The sequence below is a fragment of the Plectropomus leopardus genome, chromosome 11, assembly GCF_008729295.1.
Source record: "Plectropomus leopardus isolate mb chromosome 11, YSFRI_Pleo_2.0, whole genome shotgun sequence".
Classification (NCBI taxonomy): Eukaryota; Metazoa; Chordata; class Actinopteri; order Perciformes; family Serranidae; genus Plectropomus; species Plectropomus leopardus.
In genome coordinates this window covers 13,594,899-13,618,424 of record NC_056473.1, presented here as the reverse complement: position 1 = coordinate 13,618,424, position 23,526 = coordinate 13,594,899, and the positions used below count along the sequence as shown (strand labels likewise).

The 23,526-nt window shown below is 38.1% G+C and overlaps 1 protein-coding gene across 1 annotated transcript in view; it reads left to right on the top strand.

Moving 5' to 3' along the window:
* LOC121950643 (AP-3 complex subunit beta-2) overlaps positions 1–23,526 on the top strand; it is a 42,158-nt gene that overhangs the window by 16,436 nt on the left and 2,196 nt on the right. The window contains exons 8-28 of the mRNA XM_042496714.1: positions 1,085–1,276; positions 2,398–2,495; positions 4,168–4,222; positions 4,335–4,406; positions 4,790–4,852; positions 5,007–5,139; positions 5,498–5,607; positions 5,838–6,014; positions 7,131–7,317; positions 8,942–9,076; positions 11,570–11,625; positions 12,953–12,991; positions 13,677–13,791; positions 14,643–14,826; positions 15,697–15,862; positions 16,050–16,137; positions 16,801–16,910; positions 17,057–17,285; positions 18,009–18,093; positions 18,484–18,581; positions 23,190–23,328. Coding sequence (XP_042352648.1) covers positions 1,085–1,276; positions 2,398–2,495; positions 4,168–4,222; positions 4,335–4,406; positions 4,790–4,852; positions 5,007–5,139; positions 5,498–5,607; positions 5,838–6,014; positions 7,131–7,317; positions 8,942–9,076; positions 11,570–11,625; positions 12,953–12,991; positions 13,677–13,791; positions 14,643–14,826; positions 15,697–15,862; positions 16,050–16,137; positions 16,801–16,910; positions 17,057–17,285; positions 18,009–18,093; positions 18,484–18,581; positions 23,190–23,328 — 2,531 coding nt within the window. The remainder of the gene's footprint in view (positions 1–1,084; positions 1,277–2,397; positions 2,496–4,167; positions 4,223–4,334; positions 4,407–4,789; positions 4,853–5,006; positions 5,140–5,497; positions 5,608–5,837; positions 6,015–7,130; positions 7,318–8,941; positions 9,077–11,569; positions 11,626–12,952; positions 12,992–13,676; positions 13,792–14,642; positions 14,827–15,696; positions 15,863–16,049; positions 16,138–16,800; positions 16,911–17,056; positions 17,286–18,008; positions 18,094–18,483; positions 18,582–23,189; positions 23,329–23,526) is intronic.

Sequence of the window (23,526 nt, the reverse complement as noted above, 5' to 3'; positions counted from 1 at the left end):
AAGAAATTAGAATTAAGTACAAGAAAATTATGTGAAAATAAGAAAGATGAAAAAGAGAGTTGAGAAAAAGAAGTAATTATTGGAATATGTGCTTGAAATATTACAATCATTCTGAAACATAATTTTAAATATGTATAGTTTTTCCCTTGCTTCTTTTTCCTTTGTTTTTTCTATATCTACTTACATTTCTTACCTTCTTTTTATGTTTTTGAAAAAAAAAATAATTTAAGTTAAGTAAGTTTAAGTTAAATACTTATGAAAGCAGCACAAGAAATGATGTTGCTCCAGGTTTTAAAGAGTTAACTTGAAAAAGAATTAACACTGTATCAAATCTGCCTTTTTGCTGAGTATAAATCAATAAGTGAATAGTTTCAGCACCACAAGCAACTGTTAGAGATGAAAGCTTACGTACTGTGTGCTTTGCCACTGCTTGCAAAGCCATTTTTACTGTTTGATCGATGGATGTTTATGTGTTTGATTTAATTTGAAAAACTATATTTGTTCAAGTCATTGTTGTATGTTATGGAATTCCATTCAAACGTACAAAACTCAGAAGTATACTTGCTGTGTTTTGTCACCAACAGCAATTGCACAGTAACAGTTTAACAGGAGATTACTGAGTGTAAGTGCACAACAAAGTGTACAAGTGCACAACATTGATTTTGCTGTTCTGCCATTGTGGCTGTGCGGAGGTACAAACTGAAACAATCCTATTATTGTTTTCCTCTCTCACCACTGCCAACTTGGTGATTTTGTTTCTCTTATTTTTATCAGTTTTTCAGACCCACCTGTCGACTTATTTTTTAAAAAAAAAAAACAAAGTAAGCCATTTCTCATATTGCAGTAATTCCTAATCCATTTGATAACAATTTTGTAGAGCCATTTCGTACTACTTGTGTGTGTTATGCATGTCTAATGATGCTTCTCATACACAGTTTTTGCTGCTTTTTAACAAGTATATTGAAGAACAAATTACCATCTGGTGACTTTTTTAGCAGCCAATTACTACTTTGCATGCAAGAGAGATTTCTGTCTTAGTGTGTTTGTCCCTGAACACACTGTTTAATCCCTACTGTCTCTGCAGGAGTCCCTGCTGGAGGAGGGAGGCGATAAGACTTTCTACGGCTCCGATGAAGATGAGGATGAGGACGAGGAGGAGAAAGAAAAGAAGGCAGAGGCTACCTCGGTAGCCAAGAGGAAGCCGTACGTGATGGATCCAGACCACCGGCTGCTACTGAGGAACACAAAGCCGCTTCTGCAGAGCCGCAACGCAGCTGTAAGACTACTGAATAATACACACACTTTACATTAGTATAACAGCCCATTAACTCTCCTCTTGAGACAGTTGCCATGGTAGAGATCCTAATTGTTTTCTCCCCAACATTATCCTACATTGAGCAGCAGGTCAGTGTTGTGAGCACTCGTGGTCTTCAGATACTTGACCTTGGCTCATGTTAACAAGCAGCTGAAGTGCCCTTGAGCACTTAATCAGAGCTGACCTCTCGCTCTTAATGGGGACAATCTCCCAAAGGAAATTAATAAAGCATCACAGTACATTAGGAGCGGCTGTGGTCACCTTGAAAGGCCTGTTTTCCATTCCGTGTTAGATGTTACGAATTTCCCCAGTCACACATTATTCTGCCTGTGTTCTGCTGAAGTCGAGCTGCTTCAAGGCGATTCAAAATTAGCCCCATTCCTCAGGCAATAAATGGGTTTTCTTATCGTGCATGTAGTGTAGCAGACAATCAGTGAGCTCTATAATTGTGCTCAATGCAGCTTATTGTTTTGCACCTATTAAGTAATTAATGAATGGCTTACCTTTGCCCTGCAGTATTGATGTAGATGGCTGTTGTGGGCTTATTTTGCCCAATGTTCTCTTGAAGAATAAACCACTGCAGGTACTACTTAAAGCAGCTGTGGCCAATATTATTATATCAAAGAAGTATTTTACTGCTGGAAAGATGGTCTTTTTTATAAAACTTGGCTGTCTATGCAGTAGAAAGACACAAATTAGGTGAACTGGCAGGAGATGCATGCTTCCCTCTGCACCGTGTTACGGTTGGCAGGTGTAGCTGGTAGAAAAAAAAAAATTCCTACATTAACATTTTTACATCTTTTAACCGGGTCATCATTTCTGGACTTTACATAACTTGAATCTTCTTACTTTTATCTGATGAAAAACATGGTTAAACATTGGTAAAATCTGCAATGCAACATAACATCAGTGTAAGGCAATGATGCAGATGGACTGTCACCATGGAAATGGATGAATTCTCAATTTCAAGAGTTGAACACCTACAGGCAAATATAGTACATGTAACTTTTTACTGTATTTTACATTGTATTATTGTGTCACTGGTGATGATTTCCTTCATCTTTTTTCTCTCCACGCTCCAGGTGGTGATGGCCGTGGCTCAGCTGTATTTCCATCTTGCCCCTAAAGCGGAGGTTGGGGTGATCGCCAAGGCCCTGGTCCGACTCCTGAGGAGCCACAGGTGAGCTATACTTTCTTTAATTTGAAACAATTTGTCTATAGTATAGCAAATTTGTCTATTTGCTATAATATAGATGTCGGCTGAATTTAAAGTGGAAACAGACAACTTTTCAACATAGTGTGGCACTGCGGTCGCAGTCACAGCTGGATCGCTTTTAGTTTTCCTCAGAGCCTAGCAACTATCACAGTTTTCACAGCTACTTCATTTTTTTCCAATATCCGTACCTGCAAAGAACTTAAATTGATACTCTTTGGTAACTGGGGACAGCTGCTGAGAGCTATCAGGTTTTAGTTATTCAATAAACCATTGATTAATGTCTGCTAGCAAACAACACAAACATACAGAAAAGCTGGTATGGTAAAGAATCCATAACTACATTTTCACAAGCTGGTAAACAGAAAAGCTGAATTTTTAATCAATAAGATGTGAGGTATCAGCAGGAAGATATGGGAAAACTGTGGGACCCTGACACTCATGGTGCTGATGTGCGGCAAGCATTTTGCTAATTTGACCCGACAAACTGTAGTAGTTAAAAATATTTTGCCTGGTTTCGACCTTCGTTAGCTTGAAAGAAGATCTTTCCTGGTTATTTTTGTTTAAATAGTTGTAAATATAAAAGTATGTCACTCTTGACCATTCAGTGGAATCATTTCTCCAAGATAACCGTGGTGAGGAGAAGGGACACTGAGATATACTGACAATATTGAGTTTGTCAATGTAACTTTTCCTCTCTGGTGGCCATTAGGTGCTGAAATAAGCCTTTGCCATGCTGGTATCTAATGGTTTTTTTTTTAGTTAGCTACAGGCACATTGTTAATGCTTCAAGGCCTATAGCAAGGCTTATGGGGGAGATCTAAAACCAGATGGTGTCATTCTTCTACAGCTATTACACTGTGCAATTAACATTTACTTCATTACAATAAGTTAAAGCAAAAGTCCTATCTATTAACACTTTAACTGCAGTGTAGTCAAACCAGGAGCATGAGCTCTCTCACAGTGTTATTGTGGCTGAAAATGGAGCTAAGGTTGAAAATGAGTAAATGACAGCTGCATTTATGAGTCTCAGTTGAAAAGGAAACAAACACACAGCTGAATGTGATAAAAGGAAACTGTAATGGCCACGAAGCTGAGCAAAGTGGAAAACAGTAGGAGAACACAAAAAATGACAAGCAAGCGTAGTAAAATAAATCTGTGTAGCCCTGAAGGTAAACATGAAGGCATAAACCATGAGGAGTGATGACGGCACATAGGTGGCCTCTCAGCTGTCAGCTTCTTATTGAACAAGTGTTCTAGTGAAATTGCATATGCTGTAATGGGATCATCATTCAGCAGCGACCAAACAGCAGCATTGCTCTGTGGGGGATTTTCTTCAGAAATTTGTTGTTCTGTATGACGTTCTTTGAGACATTATTTGTAACTAGTCTCTGCTCTAATTAAAACATTAGTTTACTACCTTGAAGAATGATGTCTAGATGTTAAACAAGAAAGTTGCTGTTTTTTTTTGCCAAGTGGTCTATTCAACAAACAATAAGATGTTTAATCTTATTGTTTGTTGAATAGACCACTTGGCACCCAGATATGTTAGCCAGCTGATGACATCTTATGCACTTTATTAATACATATCTTACTCGTTTTCTCCATCAATCTTCTCTGTCTACGTCTCTCCCTCCAGTGAAGTCCAGTATGTTGTTCTTCAGAATGTGGCGACAATGACGATTAAGAGAAGGGTGAGCTACACCTGGTGGTGTCTTTGCTTGCTTGTGTGTGTGTGTAACTTGAATTCAAATGCTGATGGAGCTGCAGATTCATTGAGTTTTTTTTTCTCCTTATATTTCACAGGGGATGTTCGAACCGTACCTGAAGAGTTTCTATATTCGCTCTACAGACCCAACCCAGATAAAAGTCCTTAAGGTTAATTTCTGTTCTTTTTCATTGTGCTGCTGTCTGTTTTCTCATTAATCTTCATTCTTAATGAATGTAAGACTATTAATTCTCATAACTCTAAGGCATAGTAGTACAATATACATTACAGCTGCAGCATCTTTTGTGTATCCTTAATCATCTGATATCTCACCGAATTATCAGCAATGAATCAGAGTTAAACACTTTCTGAGGTGTAGACATCCATTTAAAATTGAAATTTTGAAGTGAAAGTGCAGTCTTTGGCACAGTTTTTAAAGTAAACAGAGCCAATGAAAAAGCTATAAAGTAATAACAGTAAATACAGTTTTGTATTCCCTTTGAAAATCACCTTCGCAGTGTTTAAAAACATTTCCTTTTTTTGTCTTGTACAGCTGGAGGTTCTCACCAATCTGGCCAATGAGACGAACATTTCCACCATTCTCAGAGAGTTTCAGGTACATGTGCACAGTGTTCATGCTCTGTGAAGAGTGAATTTTGTCTTTAATCAGAGTGGCAAAACAAAAGTTGTGCAATATGTTCTCAACAAGTACAGAGTCACCAGCTTTCTTTATGTTATATTGTACCGAGTGACTTCTTTCTTTCCGAAAGACGTACATTAAAAGCATGGATAAAGACTTTGTGGCTGCCACGATCCAAGCCATTGGTCGCTGTGCCACCAACATTGGCGAGGTGAGGGACACGTGTCTGAACGGTCTGGTGCAGCTGCTGTCCAACCGAGATGGTAAGTCTGACTATTTAATACTCTGGAGGCTTTTTAGGTGATATGTATTGCAATATATAGAACTGAAGGAGTATACATTTTTTTTCAGCGAGCAGTGGTGGATATAGGGTCTCTAGAAACTAGAAATTAATCAAGCTTAATGATTTGCACTGAATGTAACTTTAAAGATGACATACAAAACCTTTATGTCCAAACAAGCTGAAAAACAAAGCACACAAAAACACTTTCGCTATGTATTTCCTTTAGAGAATAGGAAAGGGACTGCATTTGAAATATCGTAACTTAATCTAGGAGGCAGATGCAGGAAAATGTATTGATTGTTTATGTATATTTTCTGACTCTTCCCCCTGTTGTACAGAGTTGGTTGTAGCTGAGTCGGTGGTGGTTATTAAGAAGTTGCTGCAGATGCAACCGGAGAAGCACAGTGACATCATAAAGCACATGGCGAAACTAACAGACAACATCCAGGTTAGAGTCTCTCTTACAAACTGCGGTCTATTTCTGGCTTTAAAGCTTCTGGTTACAGCAACACAGCAAAAGGACACATGGGTTTTACCTCCTGTTTTAAACTGACCTTTTGGAATTTAAATTTACATGGAAACAAACATGAGTTGCTGTGTTAAAACAAGCTTGCCAAATAAGGTTTATCTTAACAAAACTTGTACACAACCATTTAATTTAACCTTAATTGTTCCCAGGTGCCGATGGCACGGGCCAGCATCCTGTGGCTGATTGGAGAATACTGTGAGCATGTACCAAAAATTGCCCCAGATGTCCTGAGGAAGATGGCCAAGTCGTTCACTAACGAAGAGGACATTGTCAAGCTACAAATCATCAATTTAGCTGCCAAGCTCTATCTTACCAACTCCAAACAGGTATGTTATTGGAACCCTTTAAGACAACTATAAAACTTTAACTTGCCAACAGTGTTTGAAATACTGCCAAGCTTACGATACACAAAACACCACTCAGAAATCCTGGTAAACACCTTGCAACCACCTAGTGAAACCATCAACCATTCACCATGGTATCGTTAGGCCTGGGCGTCCGAGGCTTCAGCCCGGATGTTTTTTAAGTAGTCCCGGATCTAAATAGGCCACATTTTTAGGAGACATTTTTCAAAACTCAGGATAGGCCCAAGGTACTGTTCTTTATTCATCAGAGGAGAGGGGGTGGCGAGGGTGTGACTTAGTTTTGTGTTTTTGTTTTTTTTTTAGTCTCCACCATAAATTAGTTGCTAGATTTTAAAAGCTGAGCTAATTGAAAATTAAATCTTGGAGTTAAAACAACTCCTTTCACTCTTGTCGTGCATGCGGGTTAGTTCTTACAAGTGGTTTATTTTTGGCCACATTTTTAAATGAGACATGTAGAATAAAGTGATTTTGATGAAATGTCACTATTTTAAGGTCAGATTCTCAGATATTTTATTTTCTGACGGAAGCATTCATCCCACATGATATAATTTTGGCAGTATTTAGAGTAAAATGAATATAAAATACAACCATTTAAAGTTGTATTTCCCACCCTTCAATCAACATAAAAAACACAAGCCCCCTGACGTGCCTTCCCCCCTTTTTGCACCACTCCCTCCCCTATCATATGAAACAAACAGTCCACAGTCATTTAACAAAGCCTTGGATCGAATAATTTTTGTACTCTAATTTTTAGTTACATTATACCACTGCTATCTTAAATATATACTTTTAACTATTTTTCAACTCTTGTTGATATGTTTTTAATGATGGCATTTAAAAAGTAATTACTAACAACTATTAATATTTTTCTTATCACAATTCATAATTAAAGAAAACAGAGCGATTAAAAAGCATAAAAAATAAAACTAGTTCAAAGAAAAATTTCAGACTCCATTTTTAAGTTTTGGGCTCAGCCCCCTATGTCGTAAAAATGCCCCAGCCATTCACCCAGTGCAATTTTATGAAAATTTTTACTGGCCTCATCCTACAAGTCCTTCTTACTCTTTCTTCCTGCAGACCAAACTATTGACGCAGTATGTTCTCAACTTGGCCAAGTATGACCAGAACTATGACATTAGAGATCGGGCACGCTTCATTCGCCAACTCATTGTACCCACCGAGAAGAGTGGAGCCCTCAGCAAGTACGCTAAGAAACTGTTCCTCGCCCTCAAACCTGCACCGGTTCTCGAGTCTCCGTTTAAAGGTACAGAAGCCATTTACATACAGCGATTAGAAAGCTAATACAGTCCCAAATTGTTGAGATAACCATGGACACTGACAGGGACTGCTAAAATATGTGCTCTGATAAGCCAGGATAGTTTGGTTTGTGATCTTTTATTTCAGTTTTCATGACACTTGCATTAAGAAATGCCCAAGTTTTAGAATATCCATGAGGACTTAATTATGTTTAGGGCTTGTATCCCCTAATGACGTCAAGTTCAAGAGTCTTTACTAACCAATTACACTAAATTATGTACTGATTTCATAAAAAGTTATTTGACCCCCAGCATTGGCCTTTTGCAGAGGTTTTCAAACTGTACTAAGACAAAGCATCTCTGTAGCTCAGTGCAGTCCATGCCATGTAACCACAACATCACAGGTTTAATTCCTACCACACTACCATCCATCAAATAAACGCCAAAGTACCCCATAAAAAGTACTAGGACAGGTGCCTAAAGGTACTCTGACAACAACAGGGAATTTTTTAAGGTCTACATACTTTATTTTCAGATTCAGTACAACTAACCTTTATTGAGGATATTATCTTCAATGTACATCGTGGATTAACAAATTAATTGATCTGCTAAGAAATCAAAGAAAAAAAGACGCAGAAGAACTTGCCTGAGAGCAATGACGTTTTTAAGTTTTCTTCATCTGTACATCTATGGATATATAACAAACATGAACGACTAATATCTACTTTGGCGTACTTTTAAAGTGCCACAAGTATCAAAGGATAATAACAAGTTTTTGCAATTTCTTCTTTCAATGAATTATTTTCCACCATGTAACGTTAGCGTTGAGAAGTTTATATCGTTTAAGCTTAACACACATTCCTCTCTTGGGTTCCCAGCACATATTATAGCCTAAATGTCATGATTTTTACAAATGGGTAATTAAAACCCCAAACCAACATATTGTTGAAAAGCAATATATATGGGTATTAAGTAGTGTTGTTGATTGATTCCGGTCCAAATCTTGACATTTGAGTGCAAAGTATAAAATTTCGACATATTGTGTATAAATACCAATAGTGACTGCCCTCTAAAGAATGAAACCTGGCTATTGTAATTGAATTTTGCTATTGGCTGATTGTGGTAGCAGGAGCTGCTTTTATCACCAGCCGAGGTGCCTGTCGCCACCTTGTTGCTGCCCTCTCACCAACTCACTACTTTGTATGTGTGCGGTAGGCAGGGAGGTGCTGTGGATCGAGAGGAGGAATGATTGGGTAACTGGGTGGGTCTTAGCCCTCTCTTGGCCCTGTCCATTTTGTTGATTTTTTTTTTATATTCCAGGGAGAAGGCAATCAAGCCAAAAGGGGTTGGTTTAGTTACCCATGAATATAAAAACAACTAATTAAAATCAGTTGAGAAATAAATATGTGGCAGTGCTTTTTATCCAGAAAAAAATGCTGCTGCCTTGAATATTTGCATTTATTTATAAGCATATCTTAATCTGTCAAATGGTTGATGTGCACCATTTTTTTTTTATCCCCCTCATGTAAAAGGATAATAGCAGCAGTGACAAAATGCCCCATGTTTTGTACTAATGTCTGTTTGTACGTGCAGATTTGCATCCTGGATTCCTGTTTTTTGTGTTTTTTGCAGATCGAGACCACTTCCAGTTGGGTTCACTGTCCCACTTGCTGAATGCCAAGGCTGGCGGCTACCAGGAGCTGCCTGACTGGCCTGAAGCCGCCCCAGACCCCTCCGTGCGCAACGTGGAGGTGAAGGATTCTGTGCGTGCAGTGGGAACAGTAATTTACAGAGACACAGGGGCCCTCTGGGGTCGCCAAAAGGTGGAGGGGAGCGAGAGTTGCTCCCGCCCCAGGGCAGTGCCTCAGATGGGCTGGACCGAGTCACCAGGGCTTCACATCTATTATAACATTAACTCCAATATAACTCCACTTTCACTAGCCATTTTTCATCTACTTACAGCTCATTAACAGCTCATCTGTAACATGCATCTTTTTTGGCCTCCATCTATGTCCAAATGGATGCTGCTTAACAACTCTCCACCTCCATGGAGGAGAATGAGTCACACAGGAGAAAAGAGGATTATAGTTTCTATTTAAAAACTTCTGATTCACTATGACAAAACAGTTGGTGGTACTGAACTCCTCGCCCTCTCTGCTGCACTTGCTTCTGTTCGGCAGCAGCTAACTCGCCCTGTCCAGGTGATTTCTCACCGATGTTTGAGCCAATAGCACATGCGATACAAAAGGGAAAAGATCTGGGAGCTACAGCCAAAATTTTCAATACAAGTCAGTATCAACAGCAGTAAACCACCTCCTGTAGTCTCTGCTAGAGGTTGACCAAAACAGGGATTTTAAGAAACCTACAATTTCAATATGTTTGCACCTTTGTAGCAAATAATTGATTTATTTGCTATTTAAATTTGGCCTAATTATTCCCCAAATTCAAAAATAGCAAGACAAACTTTACTCACGATCAAGAAAATTTAAAATTTATCTTAGTGTTTTTGTAGAGCATCATCCCAACTCACCAAAATCCCATCTCTTCTTCTCCATCCCATTCACTCCATGTGCCATCGGTTCGTAACCAACAATGTGATCTAAAATGAAATCATAAAATCATAACTTGAGTGTGTTAGTCAAAATCAAGACTTGTAACTTGACTTTAAGTTACAGGAGTGACCTCAAGGCTTGATTTTGTTGTCATATTATTGAATCATTGTATGAATAATAGTGTGTATAGCTTTTTTTTTTTTTTTTTTTTTTTTTAAATTCATAGCCTCACATCACATATTCAGCGTTAACTTGTTATTTACTTGTGCTGCAGATTTCAAGTTGAAGCCATTTGATGTTTTGGTTGTGTACAAGAGACCAATCAGGGAATTTAGTATTTTGAAGCTAAAGAAGTTGACATGTTACGTTTTTGTTGACCATTTTTAAAAAACATTTAAATAACTTCTAAATTGATATCCGACCTTCCAGGTAGATATTTGTTTACTTTGCAGAGTTGAAACTTGCTTGAGATGGCTGATCGACCACAGAAAACAATTATGACTTCACATCCTCTGAAATGCAGCTATGAACAGACACTGATTGATTTTCTGACAACATGCCTTTAACTCTCTTATTGTGGTCTGGCAGGGACCAAATTACATTAGCCTGTGATGTCAGACAATTGGTAATTGACAGCTCACACATCAACATCAACTCTTTCTACATCTGACTTGGGAAACTCATAGCCTTTTTTCCACCAATTCAGCTCTGATTCTTAAACCTGTTCTGTTCAAGAGTCTTGGAACCGTGGTGCTATCTGGCGAACCGGCCTGTGTTTCTATCAGTTTTGAGCTTTTTATTATGGATATTCTTTTTAATCCCCCAAAAAAAGAGCCAACTTTCCAGACCAATTTATTTTTGTCTAAATGCTCTGAAGGGTTCAAAATTAGGTTCACCAACCAGAATGGAACCAATTTCTTGTTGGTGGAAAAGGGGTATCACTGTGGTAAAAACGTAGTAGATGTTCATTAAAAATCCTCGTAATTAGCAAACTAAATGAAATAGTTGTAGGCCATGCATGTGCAAAATCATGTTACATTTTATTACAATACATTTACTTTAAGTAGATATTTGTTTTGGGTAGTTGGAAAAGCAATGATTTATGTTTTTGCAGATCAGTTATCTTTCAGCAGGTGTTTTTCCAGACTTAAATATTGTAGCTTAAATCAAGATTTAGTCCAGATTTAAGAGGAACATAGATTTTGGCAGCAGATCCTAAAACATTGTTGGGAAACACATTGAATGACAATGTGTTGTATGAAAAAATAATTGTGCAATATTCACTTTTTATGATATTTAGTAGTGGTAAATAAAACCGAGTCAAGAAAAATCCATCCAAAATAACACGTTGAGCATGATGGGTGGCGTTCAAGAAGGTATACTTGAGCTCTAAGAGATCTCAAACATGTCTCAAATCTCTGCCAGTTGTTAATCAAAGTGTGAAAAACAACGTTTTGATGATAGGAAGTCGGTCAAAAAACCTTAAAAGCATGCTTTGAAAAATGGTCAACAATGATATAATTAAAGTTAAAAGGGATAAATAGGCAAAAACACCAGTATGGTCCTTGCAACAGCAGCTCGGGTGCTCAAACAACTGAGTGTCCCATCACATCCACTCATGTAAAATCTGGTAGGGCGAGTGGATCCTCTGAAGCCCTGACCTCTCTGACAGACTCTCTCTTTGTACATTGTGCACCTCTGCAGACAGAGGAAGTCATAACCTCCAGTGAGGGGCGGATCGGCTTACTAGGAGACTGGAGAGAGGTGCCCCCTCAGTTTGGGAGTGCAGTGGTGTTTGTTATGCTGACTGCTCTCTCTTTCCTCTGTTAGTCTCTCTCTGGTTTTCAGAATGCAGTAAATGACGATGGTCAAGTCGACAAGATAAGATTTTACCTTTCACGGCATCATGACAGATTAAATGAGAGACATTTGTCTTCTGCCAAGTGGAAAGAGATTAAACCTTTGAAACCTGAGAAAATTGGCTTGATTTGGAAAAAAAAACAAGGCAATGAGCTAGAAGAAATGACTGAAAAATTAGTAAGCAATTAGTAGAGGTACAAGAAAATTACCTGAACATTTATATATAAAAAATGAAAAAAAGGAAATGACATAAATGATATAAGCGCTTAAAAGTTATAATAGTTCTGTAACATAATTGTAAATTTTTATTTGTGACGATTAGCTATAAATATAGTTTTTTTTAATCTACTTATCTCTTGCAATTTGTGAAACATTTCTGACCAAGTTCTTTTTTTTCCCATGTTTTTAAAAGAAGTTTCTCAGGAATCAAAAGGTTTAAATACTTGTGAAAGGCATCTGAAAACAAATAAGAAAAGTGAGGTTGCTCTAGGTTTCGAAGCGTTAAAAAGAGGGTATAAGATAATAAGTTATCCTTTATAGAGAAATCTGAACTGAAGAGTTTAAGTTGTAGAATAAGAATTAATGCTAAATTATGAAGACTTATTAGGGGTGATGCAAAATCAGGTCGGAAACAGGCACAAATCATAAAGTGTATCCCAGCTTTATTGAGCCTCAGACTGTTTCTTCTTCTTCTTCACCTGATTGGTCTTACATGAAATTTGTGACACGGTTTGTGACTGTGTCACAAATGTCGTTGCGTGATACTGAGTGATGTGTTTCAGATTTTGTGCTCTCCCCCTCCTGTTCCACCTCCTCATTTAACTCCATGCTACAATGACATCCCGCTTGCACTGATGAAGACATTTATACTAAATGCATTGTTGTGTATTTGCTTGACGTATTAGTACGTAGTGAATGTTAATGTTGACTTTTTCTTTATTTAAGTATATATTTACTGTATGATTAAGTTATATTGGAGTGCATTGATTTAGCGGGGGGGAGAAAAACATCTTGATTTTATTAGCTAATTTTCAGATTTTATGTTACATACTGTGATGAAATTTGGGGTTATTTGTCTCTGTAATATCAGAAACTGTTCTCCCACATCTTTTTAGATCCAGAAACCTTCCTGTGCCTGATTCTCTTGCTTTCCTTTTTTTCTTTAAAACAACTTTCTTCTTCCTTTTCTCACCTCCATCCCAATCTTTTTTTTCTTTTCTACATCTGCCAGGTGTTTACGCTGCTTGAAAGAGTCACAACATTAACGAGTGTGAGTCAGTTAGCGGCAAAAAGCCCACCTACTTGAGCCTCAACCCATATAGCGGCAAAACCCGAGTGCTTTTCGACATGCCCCTCCCCGCCGCCTAATGTAGTTGCTGTTCTGTGCTTAGCTCAGCTAAAGCTACCTGACACACAGCACCCTTTTCCTCGGTCTCTACCATTAAAGAAGTGATTCTTTCAGCAGGATGTGCGGTCCTCCGACATGTCGACACGCATTAGCAGCCTTGTGGGTTTTAAATGGGGTTTGAAGACGTCCACGCTCATTAGCTGATGGCTCTAGTTAATGAGTTTGGTCACAGAAAGAGCGAGGCAGACCAGCCTTTTTTCACAGTGTGGGAGGATTGTCACCACTCCTTAAAGACATCGCTTCTCTTAATGGAACTGCTCCCTGTATTCAAAGAAAATCATGTCTGCAACTGGTCATGAAGGTATCACCTGGTGCTGACATCTATCTGTGCATAAAAATTGACATTGGTGTCTGTACTGAATTTGTTCTCTGACTGTCAGATCTAAAAGCAGATCTGATGGCTGGCTTCTTTTGGCTGCTTTGCGCCCAGGCAGAGGCTTTCATGGCCACGCTACTGTTCTCTGCCCACGTCTCTGCTTCTGTCTGAGGGGTTTGTCACCCGGGCGGAGCTAACGGCTTACTGTATGAACTCTGCTTCCTCCGCCAGGTGCCTGAATGGACCAAGTGCAGCAGCCGAGAGAAGAGGAAGGAGAAAAAAGTGGAGAAGCCGTTCTACTCTGACTCGGAGGGCGAGTCTGGGCCAACGGAGTCAGCTGACAGTGGTAACTTTGACAGGCTGGTGCTGTCACATCTTTTAGTCCAATTAGGCCATTACAGATGTGTTTATGAGCGTGAGCATAAGATTTTTGTGCCTCCATGTGGGGGATAGCCGAGGCATTATATTTGTGGGTTGTCCATCTGGCCATACTTGTGAGACTGATATCTCAAGACTGCTTGAGATCGAATTTTGTCAAATTTAGCACAATTATCCACGTGGTCTCATGGATAAACTAAATAGATTATGGTGTTGCATGGTCACTGTGACCTTGCATCTTTTTCATTCTTGTAAATCGATACCTCATGAATGCCTTGAGGGGAATCCCTCAAATATGGCAAAGACGTTTAAGTCGACTTAAGGATGAACTGATTAGCTTTTGGTGGTCAAAGGTCAGGGTCACTGTGACCTTGCATCCATCTCATTATCGTTAACACAATATTTGCAGATGGCCTTGAGGGAGTACAATCGTGGCAGTATTTTGAGTTTACTAAAAGTCTAATAACTAATAATGTGTTAGTCCCTAACTTTCATACCCAGTCTGTGTCCAGAGGTCTATAGGTGCCACCTGCCAGCCAAACAGCCAACTGCTCATATAATTCCAGCCGCCTACTTTATTAGATGAAAAATTAGAAAATCTGGAACAAATAATGATTTCACAGTGTGAGAAGTTGCTTTATATTTGACTGTGACACTTTTTCAGTTTGATCTTCATTGGTTTGAATGCGGAACTGTCCAAAACTTTTTCTTTTATGTCACTGGATTTGGTGTAACTATCACCAGGGAGACCTTCATGTCCTTGTTTTCTGTTTAAAATAAGTAACTTACTCACCCTCTTTCCCCTCTTCTCCCCTTCAGAGTCAGACTCTGCCAGTGGCTCGGAGAGTGGCAGTGGCAGCGAGGAGAGCGGGTCAGGATCAGAGAGCGAGGAGAGCGATGAAGGCTCTGAGTCTGAGGAGGATGAGGAAGAGGATGAGGAGGAGGAGAAGGACAAGAAGAAGAAAAAGAAAGAATTAAAGAAGCCAGTGCAAGAAAGCGAAAGGTAGTGCTTGTTTTTTAGTATTTAATCATCGACTGTTATTGTGGACAAAAACAGAACATGTGACTCCAACCTTCTGAATGCATTTCTGATCTTAATATGTGTCAGTACTAAATGTATAGCAGTATTGCAATATTTTGACTCTTTAACATGCTTTTATTTGTTGTGGTCAGTATTGAGCGAAAGAAGATTATACAGACAGTATATCGATATGTCAAGCTCATTTCCATTCATATGAGAGAATTATTAAATTTTTTCATTTACATTTACAGACATGAAACAGATTATACAAAAAGTATTGGATTATATTTTTCAGTTGAAACCATATCATAAATAGGCACATTAAAAAGAGAAAGGGTTTGTTTTAAAAATAAAATAAAAAATAATTACATTTGAAGAAACTGCTGAAAGATGAAATAAATGCATATATGCTTAAGAGACATAAAATGCATCTAAATCTAAGAACAGGCACATAAGTCAGCTAAGGTGTTACTTTCTTTCTTCTAAACTCGTGCATTTCACACATCCAGTTTAGTTTCATATTTATTACATAAACTACCAATTCTCAAAACTGGGCTGGTATTTAATTTAAATCTATATATATTGTACATATTCTTTATGGTATTTTGTTGATGTAGTATTTTACTTTTTACCTCACTAACATATTTTGTCTGTCATCTACCATATTTTATTGTCTGATCTTGTTTGTCCTTTTTGTATTTGCATGCGTATTTATTGTGAGAGCGTTGATTTGCACCCTTGTATAAGAATGTTTATAAATGAAGTTTATTTTATTGTTGAATCTGTTAAATCCCTAATAATAATAATGCCAGGCTGCTAAATAGGACCTCTAAACTTTGGTTTTCTATCCAGTGAGCAGAGCAGTGACGAAGAAGAAAGGAAGCTTGAGAGGAAGAGTAAACAACGTAAGAGCGACTCAGAGTCTGAATCTGACGATGAGGACGAGAGCGAGTCTGAAAGCAGCCAGTCGGAGTCTGAAGACTCAGAGTCTGAGACAGAAGTCAAAAAGAAAAAAAAGGTATTGAAAACACACCCCAAAATGTTGAACACAGGTGAACTCAGGAGTCTTTCTACATCTAAAAAAGACATTAAAGCAAAATAATTCACTGATAGACTCATGGTCCAAAGGTTCCTATATTAAGAGTTCACACAGTAACGTGAAAATCTTCTTTTATTCATGTCAGTTTTCTTTCATCTCCCTTCAGGCAGCTGAATCAAAACCTCCCTCTAAACCTGTCAAGAAGGAGAGCAAGAAAGAAAAGAAGGAAATGTCTTTGCTCGACCTTGATGATTGTGAGTTATTTCTCCAACTCTGTAAAATTTCTGCTCTTGAAAGAGAATGTAGAATCAATGACATTCACTTAAGTGATGCAGACTTAGAGGACAGGGTTGTTGCAAATCATGATAGTTTCTTAAAATCACTGTCGGTGTACTCAACTGTGCCAACTCAAAAATTTGTCCCTACAAAAAATAATGTAACCGATGAGGGCTGTACTCGACTCAGAAATATGCCATGCAAATCAGATTTGTCTTTTTTTTCCATATACAGTTTTAAAGTTGAACAAGACTTAGTGGGACATTCAGTGTGATGGCAGCATTCATGTAGTTGCTGTGAGCTTTAAATTTGCTACTTCTAAGCAAAATAGAAGATAATGTTATCTCCATAGACTTTAGGGTACAAATCCCCCCCCTCTTTCAGGCCGCTGTATTGTGTTTGCAGCTACTTGTACCAAAGAGAGTCAAGAGCACTTACTTTGCAGTAAAATCTTGGGACCAAAATATCCCCAAAAGTTCACTGCACAACACATTGAATTGCAAAAAAAAAAGGTTTCTGACTGATGATTCTAATCTCTGACTTTCAAGAGACAGCCCTATGATGAATAGATCAATACAGTCAAGTCTGAATTTGGGAACATCCTTCTTAAATGCATCTCACACTAACGTCTCTTTTTCCAGTTGAACCTACTCCGTCTCCTCAAGTCACACCCGTCAACACCTTCCTGTCAAACAGCCTTGTGACTGACCTGGAGGGACTGTCCTTGTCTGATGCTGTTCTGTCTCCAGCAGTAAGTACATCACATGTCTCTCACCCTCCAGGTTTGTGTCTTTGAGGAGTGGCACTGGTTGGTGCATTGCTTTGTTAGAAAATGTACAAGGTAACTCACATGCTAACTGACATCAAACCTTTCTTCATCTCCTCCTCCGCCTGCAGACCATCGCACCCTCCAGCGCTCTGAAGAGCTACGAGCTGCTGCACCGGATCACGGGGGAGGGTCTATCGGTGGAGTACTGCTTCAGCCGACAGCCATTCAGCCCCGACGCCAACATGGTGGCGGTGCAGATGCAGTTCACCAACAACGCCACCTCCGAGACCAAGAACCTGCACATGGAGGACGTGAAGTTACAGTCAGGGATGAGGGTCAAAGAGTTTTCTGAGATTGGTAGGTGATGATTTGTTGACATTGATTGAAGTTTTAATTTGATCAACAAAATACCCCACCAGTATTTATTTTTCTTATGTTAAAAAACAAACCAAGGAGCAGCCTCAGCAGCTGAGGTGTTAGTTATAGTAATACCACAATCTCAAAAAGGTGAGGTGTAAAAAACTAAATGCAGATAATGTTCTGTTCTCTGATCCTTACGAGTAGTGAAGATAAAAATGTAAAGCTCATAGTGTTGCTTGGAGACTGGGATGATCTGACTGTATTGCTTTAATTGCTAATGTTTACTTTGGTTCTATAAAATATGTAAATGTACACACTATGCACGATTCATAAATTCTCACATTATACTTTAGTATCTTTGTAGTTACTATAGAGGACTGAAAGCACTAATTGAAATAATGCAAAACGTGTGCCAGTGGACATCAAGTAAACTGCAACTTTTGATAGACAAAGGAGAAATGAAAATGTCATTTTAAAGATATGTTACTATTTTTTGTCATACTGGAGCTGTTGTTCCAATGCATTTAAATATGTCTGCATCTCTTCATTTTCCTTTGTACATTCCATTCAACTGCACACTCAAAAAAAAAGAAGCTTTTTTGGTATCCGTGCCTCCGTGGAGGAGTTATGTTTAATCCTAGGTCAAAGTTTCTGACTGCAGGTTCATGATTTATTTGTGCGTGTGTCAACACTTGTTTTTTTGTTGTTGCGTGTTGACAGAGCTGCTGCCAGCAGGCGAGACGGCCACGGCTGTGATGGGCATCGATTTCTGTGACTCAACACAAGCGGCAAACTTCCAGCTGTGGTGAGATGAATTCGGTGTTTTAATGTGCAGACTTCCTGCTGTCCTCTCATAGTACTGTGTGAAACCAGACACAGAGCTGATGCAGTTATGAACTTTTTCTCATAATCTGCTGAGTTTTGAAACTGTAAAAATTGCTAGTTTAATACATGTGTGCAGGCCGAATTAAATATTAAATATTTATAAATACTAAAGTAAAAAATATTAGCATTTAATCTTACAATTGTGATATATTCTAGCAAGATTTGTGCAAAGCACTGGGGAAACAAGTTAAAACAATATTCAGTAGTGGTTTTAAGATAAGACAGATAAGTTGTCCTTTTAGAAGAAGAAGAAAAATTCCTAAAACTGATGGGTTTTATTTCCCTTCATGTCTCTCCCCTTCACTTTAAGCACTCACACCAAGAAATTCTTCGTTTCAATTCAGCCGCCGGTCGGAGAGCTGATGAGGCCCGTCTTCCTGACGGAGAATGAGTTTAAAAAGGAGCAAGGTGAGTGATCCAAGGAAATTAAATTACAATATTAAGAAATATAGAAAATGAAAACACCATCACTTTAGGACCATCACATTAAAAAAAGGGAAAGGAGAGTTACAGCAGCCACTACTCCATGTTCTGTGAGGAGGCGGATAAAATGTAGGTTTTAACTTATAGACACAGATATGTAGTCTATTTTCTCCAGTACTTTACATGATTATGAAACTGAATTTTACAGTTAAGTCAATTTCTCCACAGTTCATTTTCCTGACTAGTGCAGTTGTTCTCTGTTGGATGATTTGCCTCCTATTCCAAATATATATATTGTGTCTTATTTCTGAGATTATATTTTAGGTAGATATCTGCTGTAAATATACAGTATGTCCTTGGTAAACACGCATAGGAGTATCTTTTTTTAGTAAATCAGGCCTTTGTCAGGTCCAGAAAGTTTCTTCAGAGAGAGATGAAAAAGCAGTCTGATGTCTACACTAACTGAATATAAACAAGGAACACTGATAAAATATGACAAATCAAATCAAGTTGGGAACATCGTTAAAACTGTGCTATAAAAAGGCATTACATTTACAGTAGGAGAGAATAAAATAAGTATAATCTTTTTATCATGAGCAGCATTCATTTGAAAAGTATATCCCTGTGATAAAAGCTCTCGACACATTTTGTGTTTAATTTTTAATCACAAAAAAACAACTCTTCTCATCTTGAAATAAATGCAATGCCTGTAATAACACCGGTGATGTCACTCATACAGTTTTTTTTTCTGTTGATGTTTTGATTTGTATTCATTTATCGTTGTCCAGTAATCAACACTACAGTCACAGAACATGAATAGTCACAGTGTTGCATGCTGTTTCTTTATTTTTAATGGAAAGACTTTCAAACTGTTTGCTGCACAACAGTTTCATCAGTGCAGGAGACAAAATGTCTGTCTCATTACCCACACTTACGAATCTGCAAGGTTTATGAGATATTTCCTGTAATCACTACCTGTTGATGTGTATCAGGCGTCACTGGATAACATGTCATTAATGATCATGAGTAGCCTCCTGTGGAATATCAAGCATATATATATGACATTTACATTCAGATGATGGTAAAAATCAGGAACTCAAAGGAGTAATGTAATATGTGGTGTTATCCGGATGCGTGGGCCTTAACTCTGAATAAAAGAAAACATATTATTTTATTATTCAACTGATATAATTATTAAGGAATTAACATATTTTTCCAAATGATAATAAAAACGTGATATTTATTCATGTTTATATGTCAGATATATGGTATTTTTGTGAGATTCTTTTATTATATTAAGTGGCAACTATTGACTATCAGTATTTTTTTTACATGGCTTTGTTGAATAATAAGTATCCATATAATAAGAAAGATAATGAACAGTGAGTGGGCCATTATTGCAAAATGCATCCCTTAATGGTGATTCAAGTCCCACATCACCCTGTTGCTGTACACTATCTCTTGTAGCGTTTGTTTATAAAATAAACAGTACAGAAATAGTATTCAAGCTGATGTTTCACAGTACACCGAAAACATTTAGCTCCCCAAACTTCTTGGAAGCAATATTAGGAAAAACACTCATTGACTGTGGGATCGTCAAAATATTGTATTGTATGTTTCTGGAAATTTGTTGTGGTGAAGACATGACTTTGTTGTTTCGTGGTCTCAAACAGTCGTTGGCAGCCGTCTCATAGATGTAATGAGAACTAGGTTTCGGTTTAGTCTCTGGTCTTTACTGGTGGAACAGGCAGTTGAGCTGAAAGACACCAGAACACCTAGTGGTGCAGGGAAGAGTTACAGGACTGTAAACAGTTGGCCGTCAGGAACGCCAGAGAGAGATCTTTGTGATTAACAGCATGCTTTTTACATCTACCTTGGTGAATTAAGGATTTATTTAGACCAAACTGGAGCTGGTGATTGTTGGAACAGTGGACTTCACTAGATTACTATCCAGAATATCCAAGACGGTTTTGTCGAGTTTAAGTGAAGTGTTTTATGATGAGTAAACAAGGAAATTTAGCCTCATCAGTCTACTGTGACTGAGGGAAGGTTGAATTCAAAAGGTGTGCAATGCAAGGAAGGTGGGTTTGTGTGTTAGCACCGTCATATACTGTATACCCTGGTAAAATTTCAGAAAGGTGTGAAGGTATGAAATACTACTCAAGCTTTATGAGAACTACATCACTTTCACTCTGATATAATATGCATGAAATCTACAAATGTAACATATCTGTGGTTTGCAGAAATGCAAAATGCCATTTTCATCTGGTGACTGGTCTGGGGGCCAGTGTACTGCGTGCTGGTATATCTCTAACGTGGGCTCACTGGTCTACCACTCAAATGCTTAAGATTGTGAGTGTGAGTATTGGGACAGATCCATAGTGTTTGCTGGCCATTTTAAATACATCAACCAGGTTTCATAAATACATACAACATGAGCAAAGTGTTTAGCAGAGCAGCTACAGACAACAGCATGTTTCTGTTGTTTGTCTTCATTTCCCATCCTGACTAACACTGAGCGAGTTTTGAGCTCTTTAAACATGTGTCATATCCACGGTTCCTCCCTCTCCGTACTGTCCCCAATAGAGAGGCTATTACTAGGTAAGTTCATAGATTTGTTTTTCCCAACCGTCTGTGTGCCCACCTGCCTTTAAGCCAGCCTCACACAGACCCCTCACTCCTCCTCCCTCCTCTAACGCCTCCTGCTGACTCCCCCATCCTCCCCTCCTGCCTTGGTAACCAACACTTTACTGCACCTCTGTGTCTGTAGCTGCAGACAGACTCACCTGCACTAACCTGCATCTGATCAAAAAGGCCGCTCACTCTGCTACACCAGGAATGACTGGAAATGCTCATCCACTGATCCAGACTCATTGTTTAAGCACCGTGTGAACGGAAAATAATCACATCATTCATTCTCTGTTTCCTGACCTTTCAAACTGCTGATGACCACTGACCATGCTGGAATCTCAAGTGTTGCAATGTCACGATGTTTGTTGTTGATTCAAACCTCGTAAGCACACATTGTTTCTGTGATTTGCAGGTCAAAAGACGACTTTACGTCAAAGTTTATATTCGGTTGAAGAGTGAGATTTTTTGTTATATATTTACTATATTTCAATGCAGAACTGGTGTTTATTTTCATCAGCCATTCATTTCCTGATTTTTTAAATTATTATTATGAATTGATTGTCAATTAAGCCCTGTGTTTTCCAGGCTTTTTTGTTCTAGGAACATTTAAAATACAACTTTGTCTACTTGTAATCCAACATTTTTTCCTGTTAAAGGCTTTTTGGCAGGGTTTCCCCATTCAAGTCAAGGAAAGAGGGTGTCATATGTTGTAATTTTATGTATTACAATTCCTGTGCCATTTGGCTATATAAATAAATATAACTTGACCTGAAACATGTTCATGGTTGCCATTAAAACCAAAGATTTAACGTGTTATTTGAATACTTTCATGAGGGCCTTAATATGTGAAATTACTGTTATTCACAAACAAAAGGCCCATAGAGTTAAATTAGAAAAAGTCCGAAAAAACAAAATATTATTTTGTGTGGTGAATATGTGTATATTTATGCTGGGGAGGGTCGGGACCCCACAGTGTCTTCAAATCACTTGTTTTATGTGACCAATAGTTCAGCAAAGATACTCAAATTATGAGTGTTATGAGATATGATATAAAACAGAAAATACATCAAATTATCCCATTTAACAAGCTGTGATCAGTAAACTTTCTTGATAAAAGACCTAAAGCACTTTCCAGTTAATAAAATAATGCAGTTTATTATGACTTATTGTTTGGCACTAGTTAAACCTGCTCAATAATGAAATAAGGTCATTAAAATCAGTCTATCTTGTTTATTTTTATTTTACCATACATCAGTCTGCAAGGCAGAATTAGAAAGCATTATTCTGGGATCAAGTGATCCCAGAGGTGTAAGTTTAAAAAGTACAATTTGAAGTAAAACTTCAAAAAAACAAAACAACAAAAAACAATAAAATTACGTTAAGTGGTGACAAAATTTAGTAATTTTTTTCTACTGGGCGTCCTTGTCTTTTGACCTGCAGATCGGCAAAATTGATACAAATGAGAGTGTGTTAGTTCTTAAAGGGAAAACTGCTTTGATGCAAAATGTATTACTTTCCAACATCATCCAACATCATTGAAACCTTATGAACAAATTTTCCTCTTAACTGCGTTAAATTCACCAACAGACCCGAGTCTCCTCTGTTGTGTTCAGTGGGAAGCATCGGTGCATTCCAGTTTAAGTTTCGGACTCATTTTTTTAATCATTGATGTACTGAGTTTTACATCAAACCACTGTAGTGTTATTGCCCTGTATACAGTATGTTTATAATACTGTATATGTCTGTAGCTGGTAGAGATCCTGAAAAATAATTGATTTAATTTGACTTTCTATTTAAAAAAAAGGCACTGTATAATGTCCCTTCACCGATCATGTACAAGCAGCACCCCGTTGTGTGTCACTATGTTATTAATAACTGCTTTGCATTTAATGGTAAAATAAGCAACAGCTACAACTTTAGACCTTCCCTCAGTTTGACCAGCTCATGCTCACTCCTCCACAGGTCAGCTGATGGGTATGAACGAGATCACAGAGAAGCTAACCCTCGATGTAAAGTGCCGGAACGAACACGCCATTGTCCAGCGGGTGACCACTGCCGCCAACCTCAGCAGAGTCCCCTGTGGTTCAGATAAAGAGTGCAGGTGAGAAGATTGTAATGATGCTGATCAATTGTGTCTGAGATCTTGTTATTATTGACATAATTCAGGTTCGAATTTTAATTACTTAGGGCCAGGACTTGAGGACATTTCTCTGGTTTTAGGACATTTCTAGGATTTAAGGATATTTCTAGGATTTTAGAATGTTTGTTGAATTTAAGGATGTTCCTTCAGTTTTAGGAC